This window comes from Arachis stenosperma, chromosome 7 (genome assembly GCF_014773155.1).
Source record: "Arachis stenosperma cultivar V10309 chromosome 7, arast.V10309.gnm1.PFL2, whole genome shotgun sequence".
Lineage (NCBI taxonomy): Eukaryota > Viridiplantae > Streptophyta > Magnoliopsida > Fabales > Fabaceae > Arachis > Arachis stenosperma.
In genome coordinates, this window is record NC_080383.1 from 6,596,248 (window position 1) to 6,606,649 (window position 10,402).

Consider the following 10,402-nt stretch of genomic DNA (forward strand, 5'->3'; position numbering starts at 1 on the left):
TGACAAAGACAAATGGTGTCAGAATCAGAACTATGCATGACTTGAATTTATTACATAGCATAAAGACAAATGATGTCAGAATCAAATACCCATTTTAGTAAATCATAATTATATTTATAAGATCACACTTAACAACCGTTCTTTATGGTGTAATTAAATACTAAAAGCAAATGGAGTAAGCTAGACTTAAGAACTTGTGTTTTGTAACATCTTCAAAGCTAACATATAGGGTAAAAAGATATGATCAATCAAGAAAAATGGTGGTGGTTGTTTCTTCTACACTTTGATGTTGACCAATTCATGGATGGTGATAGGATGGCAAAGATTTGAGATTAGTGAGCCAGACCACGCTGCATCAGCTAGGATTGAGTTTACTGCTTGTGTAGGGTTCAATAGATCCCACCATAGGTGTTTTGAAGGTTCGTTGCATGCTATGTCCATGGACATGCATCCTATCATTGCACCATTCAAGCCTAGTCCACAACATGCAGTCTTTGTGTCTACAAAACCTGTACATTCACAAACCTAGTCATGTTCACTTTCATGTTTCACAATTGAAAAGGGTGTTGGCTATTCATTTTGGATATTATCTCCAGACTTAGTTATGTGTCTATTAAATATTCTTTTCGGTCTCTCACAATTCTTTTAAAAGACAAAATATTATTTCACAATTAGAAAATCCTTAATTAATTTCTAATCAATCAAATAATTGGTCTAAGCAGCTCTTGAAAAATCAATGTTTATAAGAGCGACTTAAACCAATTACTTGAATAATTAAAAACTGGTTAAAGATTCAAATTGTGAATGGAACTATATCATTCAAGTGAATGATAAGGGACAAAAAAAGACATTTATTCTTCTTATTATTATTAGATGAGATGCCACTCCCAATTGGAGTAGCAACACACCAAATGGTGGTGTAGACATGAATCGATTCAATATACAATACAACGTGAAATGCCTATAAATATTTTTTAAAAAACCTTATTATATGCTCCTTGAGTATTTAAATAGATCGTACTTCATTCATTCGTAGAACATATCAGTATTTCTTAATAAATACTTGTATGTACTATACAAAATACAAATGTATAAAACACAATCCAAAGCATCTATAATTTTGGTCAATTTTTTTTTGTTAATATAATCTTGAAGTTTAAGAAGGGAGAAATTAACATACCAAAAAGCCAAGGTTGGTTGATAATCTCCATCATTCCATGGTATACATCACAGAACACCACATGAATTTCAGGGAGTTCAGTGTTAAGCTTGGCCATATGTTCCTCTAGCAAGTTATTGTATTCCATGATCAAATCATTAACTTGCTCCTCACAACCACTTCCATTGTAATCTGACGTGCGATTCATCTCCCACGCCACGCGTGGAGTGCACCCCAAAGGAAGGATTCCGAAGCATATGATCTTCCTTGCATTTGCATCATAGAGGTACCTCACTGCATTTGTCATTTGATCCACAAGAATGGTGGCAAAAGTGTGGTTGGACATTTGGTTGGTAGAGTTCTGAAGGAAGAGATCAATGTAATCGTCTTTGCCGAATGAGAGAGCAAAGATGGAGGATCTTGTAAATTGGAGAGCAATGTCCGTGGCCAGATGCAGCTGCAACAGCTGCATGGTCTCGGAAACTTGCCGGAGTTGTTGGTTGAGTGATTGGTGGCTTTGGCTTCCCTGGTTCATGATTGTAGCTTGTGTTGATCCAAAGTTGAGACCCCCAAAGATCTCCTCTACAGATCCATTTTGACCATAGAATGGTCTCATTGATTTCAGTCCAATCTTTTCAGCTACAACAACAATTTCAGTTCAACAATCCTAATGTATTTGAGAGCAAGCACAGAAAGATAAGAGTAAAGAGAAAAGAGATCATACCAAGAAGTTGAGGAAGAAGTGTGGAATCAGAGCCATTACATGGATACAAAGAGAAATGACCATGAAGGAGAGGGTAGAAGAGGGTGTTGTCTCCACAATCAACTGAGGAATCACCTAACACATAAAATGCATATGAATGTGAACCAATTCTACCACCATCAATGTTAGTGGTAGTGACTACCTCTTTGTTTTGACAATAAACTAAGCTTAACATGCTCATTAGCATAACAATAACTTGAACATCAAACCCTCTTATTTTCATATTGCTATGCATAGCCTTGGCTCTATAAAAACTGATTTTGCTGCTAAATCATTCCAGTAAGTGTAGCTATTTTAATGGTTTCTCTTCAATAGTTTTCCCATTTGGTTGTAGATGAACTTAAAACAGGACAAAGTGTGTATTTCTGTTTTTCAGTTTACATTTGAGAAGACAAGGGAAAGGTCATGTGTTTAGCATTTCTCAACAACCTCATTGTCAGCAAAATTTATTATTTCATTCATTTGTTTTTCTTATCTAAGAAATAAAAAAGTAAATAAATTGTAAAAACAAGAGGAAGAAATTAGAATGGCCAATTTCTGGCAACAACCTTATCCATCTAAGTTTTAAGATTAAGACATGGATATATATGTCTAGCCAGACTAACGAACTTTGATAGTACATGAAGTTTGGAATGAAAGAAAATATGAATTAACTTAAAGTTGGGTGTGTTTTGAATCACTTATATTAACTAGAGATTGATGTTAATTGTTAAATTGTGTTGTATTTGTATATGATTTCGATTATAATTAAATTTTACTTTGCTCGAAGATTGAAATTTCCGCGAGTTGGGTCAAGTTAATCAAAGTTTCGGGTAATACAGTTATACAGCGCAAAGTTCATAGTTAATTGATAATTTTTCTTTTAATCAATCCATCATTGAAAATTAATGTTTAACTAAGTGACATTTCACCTACTGTCTTAATAAGTCATGGTCCTGTGACTCCTGTCACCCAAATCCCTAGTTATAGGAATAAAGTTTCCACTGAATTTCACATCAAAATTCAGTAGGCAATGGACATAAACAACACTTTACTTTCTAAACCTGGAGTCTTCTTTGATCCAATTACTAAAAATATGCCTGATTAAATCATGCTAATATAAGAGAGAAACTAAATCCAAATACCGTATACATCAATTATGTAAGAACAGAAATAGACAATTGTGCATCGAAGCAAACAACAGGGACCATAACTATGCCTTCACCTTTCCACTTAACCCACGTTTGTTGGGCCAGATACAATTCACTGAACTCTTCTTGGCCGCAACTGAACATTGATCACTACGGCCACCTTTGCTGCTGCTCAGCTCCGTTTGGAGCTTACGCCGCCTCATCCGGTGCTCTAACCGCATCCCTCTAAGTGCCCGGGCTCTACGCTCAATTTCTAAAGCATGAGAGAAATCCCAGATCCTGACAACACCCTCTTCCCCACCACAGACAATCCGATCAGCTCCTATATCTACAGCAAAGAGATTGCTCTTAAATCCATGCAACATCCTCTGTGGGGGCTCTATTGCACCAGCATCGAAATACTTCACCTTTGAACTCCTCTTCCTCAGAGCATGCCTGCTAGTCCTCAGCAGCTTTCGCACATCAATTAGAGCAAGCTTGCCATCACTTGATGCTGACACAAGCCATGGAAACTCAAAGGCAAGTGAATACACAGGACCTGTGTGAGGAATCCAAGCAGCAACTTGCCAAGCTTTGGCCTCACAGCCGTCGTCTATGATCTCATACATGTGTATTGAACCATCTTCACCTCCAGTGAAAAGGAAATCCCCTGTATGGCTTCTTGCCAAAGCATAAGTGTTGCCAACATGAGCACTGAAAATGATAGTCAACAAACTCCCACTATTGGTATCCCAAAGGTACACATCTGAACCTGATATGCTGGCAACTGTAGTATCATGAGGAACAAGTCCGTAAACCCAATCGCTGTGCCTTAGCACCTCAATGCACTTCATTGAATGACGGTCCCACACTCGAACAGTCGTGTCCCACGAACCACTGTAAATCCTTGTTAAATCTAAAGCAAGTGATGTCACTGGACCCTCATGTCCCCAAAGTCTAACCTCAGTATTCTGGTCTTGAGACCCTCTAAGGTCAAAGAGATGGGGTAGTCCTTCCACAGCCCTCCAACAATGAATAAATCCATCAGTACCACCAGCAACCAGCAGTCTTCTATCTGCTGCAACAGCACGAATGGTGCAGCCAAGGGGCCGTGACGATGCGATTGATAACCCGTCCTCCATGTCCCACATCCTCACAACGGAGTCATACCCAGAGGTAAATATAAGCTTTGCAGAGGCCAACAGGAAAACGGTCCGAACTGCTTCAGTATGGCCATACAATACATCCATAGTGTAACGTCCCATGAAAGTCTTACTCCTAAACTCCCTCTCCACAAATAGCTCCTTCCATGACTTCTCATCAGCAACATCTAATTCCAGGGCCACAGGAACTGCTGGAAGTTCCCACCTTTCAGCATAGAACTCCTTCCAAGCATGGTGCTCGGACGCAAGCCTATGGAGAATCGTGGAGACACACGAAACAATGCCAAGGTCTTTGGGGTCAAGGCAATTCAGAATCTCGGAAATTATTGCCGGAGGAAGGTCGGTGATGGACCGACGGCAATCATAAACCACTTCAGCAGTCAATGATGATTGATTCAAACCACTGCCAGAGGCTTTGATTCCTTTCTTGGAATTAAACTTTGATGCTCCCTTCAAACTGTCACCCTTCCTATACTCACCCTTTGTACTCGGAACAATATCAGAGATTGAAATTCCTTCACTATTGGGTTTGTGACTAACTAGAGTTGGTTCAACTATGCCTATGCCTGGATTTGCTACAAAATCTACCAATTTTTCAGAAACCTCAGTAGTACTCCTTGGGCACCTAAATGCCATAAAAGAATGGGATGCTATACTCCAAAACAATAGGGTTGAAAATTCAAACCCTCCAGTGGCACACAAATTCTAACAAATTATCCAAATACCTAAGCTAACAAAATTCCAATTTGGGGGGGAGAGGGGGGTGGAAGAAGCTGAAACCCTAATTGAAGCTTCCTACGAATAAGATAACCAAGGTAAGGCCAAAAATCAGCTTAGAAAGAATCGGTAGCCAAATAAAACGATAGAGAAACCCTCAATTTTCTGCAAAAGAATAAAAAAATATATATTAAAAAACGAAATTAAGAAAAAATCAAGGATGACGAGCTAACAGAAAATAGAAAAAGAACCCCACACACACACAAAAAACAAATGCAAAATGGGGAAATTGAACAAAAAGATATTCCGATTGCGAATGGAAAGAAGAATTACCTTGAGCGGAAGAAAGAAGAGCGTGGAAGCGGAGAAGAAGCAGAGAGAAAAAGGTGAAGGTGTGAATTGAATGAAGCTAAGAGGCGTTATGTGGTTAGGGTTACAAGTTAGAACGATGAAGTAATCAGATCCCCAAATTTCACCCTCAAGTGTTCGGTGGTCACCGTGAACTTTGAAGAGAACACTAATCAATCCGCGAATTCACGCTTCTATCCTTCTTGTTTTCATAATTAATTATTGGAAAAATATAGGTAACTAATAATATTCTTGAATAATGTGTGAACAATATGAATTAATAGGGGTCAATAAGTAATAGCTTAAATGGCATAGTCTTCTCATACTCAATTAAGAGGTTGTGGGTTCGAGTTTTCTATTTTTGGTAAAAAAAAATGCGAATTAATTGGGTTAAAAGAGTAAATTTAATAAATAGCATCAAATTAAAGTGTAGTATACTTGTATTTGATTGATAGTTGTTCATGTTGTTCAAGATAATCATTGTTTTTCTAGCACTTTTCTTAATTATTTTACTACAAATGCCCTAAATAATTAAATTATTGGATTTTGACGATAATTTTTATAAGTTTGACGATTTTTTTGTTTTTCTAATCAAATTTTTTTAGTTGCTAAAAAGAATCTGATTAAAAAAACAAAAACTTTTATCGTTAAAATTTAATAATTTTATATTAAATAATATTTTTTATTTTTATTAATAATCAAGAATAATTTAAAAAATATATATATAATATTTTAATAATATTTTATGTATTTTAAAATATTTTAATAGTATTTTGTGGTTAAATAATTTGACGAGTATTTTTTCAATAATTAATTGAAGGATAATTTTTGTGGTCTATTCATTATTTTTTTAGCAATACTATAAATAATAGGGAGTAAGTTTTCCTAAAATTGTGACGATATATTTATAAGTCATAAAGAAAGAAGATAAAAAATCAGAAAAATAAATTATGTCAAGTATTATAATTTTCTAAATACTTATAAGTAGACACACAAAAAATACTATAAATCTAAGATTTCAATTTCTTATTTGATTTTTTTCGGTAATTTATAACTTATAAATTTATCATAAATTCTTTCGAAATTTTTTTTTTTAAATTTAGGATAAAATACATATTTAAACTAAAATAAAACCAAAATTATACCATTCACCCAAAATAAAAATATTACGTGAATCTCCCAACTGGACGTTTTTATGTAATCAAATGAGACTCATTCAAATTATACAATCCAACACCAATTCGAATCAAGGCAATTCGAATTATCAAAGAAAATACAAATCGAATCTGACCAATTTGATTTATACATGGACGAAATCTTGTATTAAATCGAATCACATTGATTTGAATTATACATGCACGTGAACACCCCCACTCATTCGAATGACACCAATTCAAATTACAAGCAGTTTTGTGCACATTGTAATTTGAAACAAGTTGTTTCGATTTGCCCATAGTAACTAATTTCGACGTGGATTGATTCGAATTACCACCAAGAAGTAGCCCAACGTCATTTGAATTGGACTCATTCAAATTACCAATGCCTATCCTATAAATATAGTTCGACTTGAGCTCATTCGAACTATAATTTCAAACCCCTGCCCCACCAAATTCCAGAAAAAATTCTATCCTAAAACTCCGTTTTCAACATTCGGATATTCCGCTGATGGAAAATAACCCAAACCAGCTTTATCGTTTGGATGGAGTTGCTCATATAACTGGTGTCATAAATGAAGAGGTTAGTGCGCACATTTTTTTCTAAAATAGGAATTCTTGTGTTACTTTTTTTTTTCTTATAACGCTAGTCATTATTTAAAATTGTTAAGTTAGATAGAGTTGTTGTATTAGTGATCTATTAGTTTTTAGAGGTTCGACGAAGCAAATTTTAATTTGGATAGTGATTACAAATAAGTAAAAGAATATGAGTAGTAAAGATAATGGGGGTGCAACTTATTTAGAGTCAGATTTTTTTTATTAACATTAAACTCAGTCGTTAAAGTCAATTTTTTTGTTAATGTTATACTATTTTTTATTAGACCCAGTTTGATGCATATATGACATATATGAACGCGTAACATTATTTGGTTGCGTACAAGTTGTATTCTTTGGATATATGTATTAGTTAATAATGTTGTATTGTTCCGAGATCAAACACAATTTGATACATTTTTTATGCAGCCCCACAGATGTAACACGAGCATGCGACGACAGCAGGGTATGCGCCTGGACGAGAGGATCGTTCCGTACTTGCAGATGGCCGGTTTATACCATCTTGTGAGGTTGCACGAGCTTGATTTAGGTTGGATGAACCGCTAGTTAGTGCATTCGTGGAGCGATAGCGTCCGGAGACCATACGTTTCATATGTCGTTCGGGGAGTGCGCGATTACACTGCAAGACGTGGCGTACCAGTTACGGCTACCGATCGATGGACATTATATCAGTGGTTGCCTGACAGATTTTGAGACATACATCGAGGGTGGTTGTCCAGCTTGGACGTCGTTCAAGGAGTTGCTGGGTGTATCGCCTCCTGCGAACTGCATAGACAAGTTCGCAATGAAATGCAATTGGTTTCAGTAGACATTCAGAGAGCTTCCTGATGGTGCCGATGAGGCCACTGTTAGGAGGTATGCCCGAGCCTATATCATGATGATGTTGGGGACTCAGCTATCTGGCGACAAGTCCAGTACTCGCATTTACATTAGATGGCTGCCATACGTAGACAGGCTTGAGGACATGGATGGGTACAATTGGAGATCAGTTGCTCTCTCATGGTTATACTGGTGCATGTTCCGCGTGGGGAACAGGCACGTTGTGAAGTTAGCTGGACAATTACAGCTGCTTCAGTCATGGATCTTCTGGCAGTTCCCTGAATTAGACCCGCTAGACATGATACGTTCGGCTGGCCTTTAGCCTCAAGGTGTTATTCTATTCAAATGCATTATTTGTCACAATTATTTGTTGTTAGCTTCATTTAGTGATAACTTGGGTTTGGGTTGCAGATGGTCAGGTCATAACCCTACGGCGAGCGAGAAGGACCTCGAGTTGCGAGTTGGAGGCTCAGGATAGATATCTTACAGGCTGAAAATGTGAGTATTTCAACCAGTTTATATAGTTAAAATCTCTCTTGAATTGGCAAAACTATATATTTAACGATGACGTGTCATAACTATTTCTATTCACAGTTCATTTAGATGTTGTATAGCTCTCATGATGTAGTTTAGATCGGATGCTACCGCAGTTTGGTGGAGTACAACCTTGACCCCAAGCATCAATAGACATCGACTTCTTCATGTCAAAGGATGGCAGAGGCGGTGATCGATGGTTCTCACACAGCTTGTAGTTTTGGCACCTCCATTGAGACAACCGGATAGATTATGGGATTCAGTTTGATGTTGAGCCATACCCAAGTCCGTCGCATGAGTTTCTGGATTGGTGGAGCCAGCATGGCAGGAGATTCCTATCACCTAACACCTAATCTCTTCCTCGTTTACCACAGGGCCATTCCTATTCCGGTCGAGGTGACTCAGCGAGGTCCATGTCGAGTTCCTGACAAGGATCGGGTGGATAATGTTCCAAATAGGCATCGAGTTGAGCGAAGAGCTCATGTTGAGACACGTAGGAACTAGCATGAGTGGCGGTGCCTCGAGCATGCGACGGCGGGAGGTGAGGACAGGGGTAGAGGTGGTGGATGAGGTACGGGTCGTGCTGGATAGACTGGGAGGGGTGGTCGTCGAGTTAGTGCTGGAGATAGGGGAAAGGTGGACATGATGATGATGACAGTCTTGACGAGGATGGTGATGGTGGGGATCATGATGGGGTTGATGGAGGGCATGATGGCGGGCATTATGGCGAAGGTGATGGTGAGATGGGGAGTGGACTTGGAAGAGGTGCGCACGGTGACGGTGGTAGAGTATCCCATGGTGGACACTAGTATGGTTCTAGTGTGGGTGATGATTTGGAGGAGGGCGGCGGGGGAGATGGCAGAGGGCCATTCGGTGATTACTTTGTCGGTATCCCCAGTGATGACCAGGCTATACATGAGAGTCATACATGGGTTAGTCTAGGTCAGCTTCTATCAGACCTGCTAACCAGTGAAGGTCTTGATACGGACTTTGGAGAATCACACTTCCCCATCCAATATATGCTGAAAACTGAGCTATGGCGATACACCTTTGCACATAGGGCTACCAAGTCATACGTGAATACGCACAACAAGCTAAGGCATGACAGCATGGATAATGAAGTGCTTGAAAATATCCGCAATCACATGTCTGATCCCTGAGTGATACTCAGTAACTACCAAGTGAGAACGACCTAGTAGGCGTGGTCTCGGCGACAGTGAACTTAGAATTATCCCTATCGTACAAAGTCACTATGAAACATCGTGACTTCTTCAGATTAGCCTCTATAGACTTCATTAGATGCCGACTAAACTGGTGTCCGGTTTCCAACTAGGCCTCAGCCTCTCTCCCCTTGCGAACAAATAGCTCGGCCAACCTCCCGTACATGAATTTCACCAGTGAACAAATTGGAAGGTTCCTCACTCCCTTTAATATTGAATTCACACACTCGGAGGTATTCGTCGTCATATATCCGAATCTCCTACCCTTATTCCGATGCTGTGTCCACATCGAATACTCAATCCTGTTAGCCTAGTCATACATGGCATAGTTTTCCTTTCGTATGATATCAAACTAGTAATCAAATTCAACCTCAGTCTTGACATATGTCGCGTTCACCAGAAGACTGTGCACATTCTTGCCCTTAAAAGTCAGGGCAAAATTTGCGACCACATGTTGAATACAGAATGCACTGTATGCAGCAGGTAGTAGCCAACCTCCGTCGGGAGCCTTAAGTGCTGCCTTGATACCGTTGTGCCGATCAGATATCACTAGAACACCCGATTGCGGAGTCACGTGCTGGCGAAGGTGGGATAGAAAAAACCGACCATGACTTAGCATTCTCACCTTCCACAAGTGCGAATGTAACGGGCAGAACGTTGGAGTTTCCGTCCTGGGCAATCGCAACGAGCAATGTACCATCATATTTTCTGTATAGGTGGGTCCCGTCAATACTGACCAATGGCTTGCGATTCCGGAAGGCCTCAATACATGGTGGGAATGTCCAAAAATTTCGGTGACAA

At 38.9% G+C, this 10,402-nt stretch overlaps 2 protein-coding genes across 2 annotated transcripts; both read right to left on the reverse strand.

The window, feature by feature from the left end:
* Positions 1-82: 82 nt before the first annotated feature.
* Positions 83-2,145, reverse strand: LOC130939306 (GDSL esterase/lipase At1g71250-like). The gene is made up of 3 exons (XM_057867418.1): positions 1,884-2,145; positions 1,181-1,798; positions 83-509 (listed from the first exon to the last, which is right to left on the reverse strand). Exons 1-3 carry the CDS (start codon positions 2,143-2,145, stop codon positions 277-279), a joined length of 1,113 nt encoding a protein of 370 aa, XP_057723401.1. The 3' UTR covers positions 83-276.
* Positions 2,146-2,796: 651 nt separating this feature from the next.
* Positions 2,797-5,452, reverse strand: LOC130941443 (F-box/WD-40 repeat-containing protein At5g21040). Its single transcript, XM_057869946.1, has 2 exons — positions 5,245-5,452; positions 2,797-5,076 (listed from the first exon to the last, which is right to left on the reverse strand). Exon 2 carries the CDS (start codon positions 4,828-4,830, stop codon positions 3,115-3,117), a length of 1,716 nt encoding a protein of 571 aa, XP_057725929.1. The 5' UTR covers positions 4,831-5,076; positions 5,245-5,452; the 3' UTR covers positions 2,797-3,114.
* Positions 5,453-10,402: the final 4,950 nt, after the last annotated feature.

Bases quoted from the DNA above. Each gene is read 5' to 3' on its own strand.
- LOC130939306 (XM_057867418.1), bottom strand. From the start codon at position 2,145: ATGAAAATAAGAGGGTTTGATGTTCAAGTTATTGTTATGCTAATGAGC. The intron at 1,799-1,883 runs GTATGATCTCTT...TTGTTGTTGTAG, and splicing joins ACTTCTTCCTCAACTTCTTG to CTGAAAAGATTGGACTGAAA. The intron at 510-1,180 runs GTATGTTAATTT...GTGAATGTACAG, and splicing joins CAACCAACCTTGGCTTTTTG to GTTTTGTAGACACAAAGACT.
- LOC130941443 (XM_057869946.1), bottom strand. From the start codon at position 4,830: ATGGCATTTAGGTGCCCAAGGAGTACTACTGAGGTTTCTGAAAAATTG.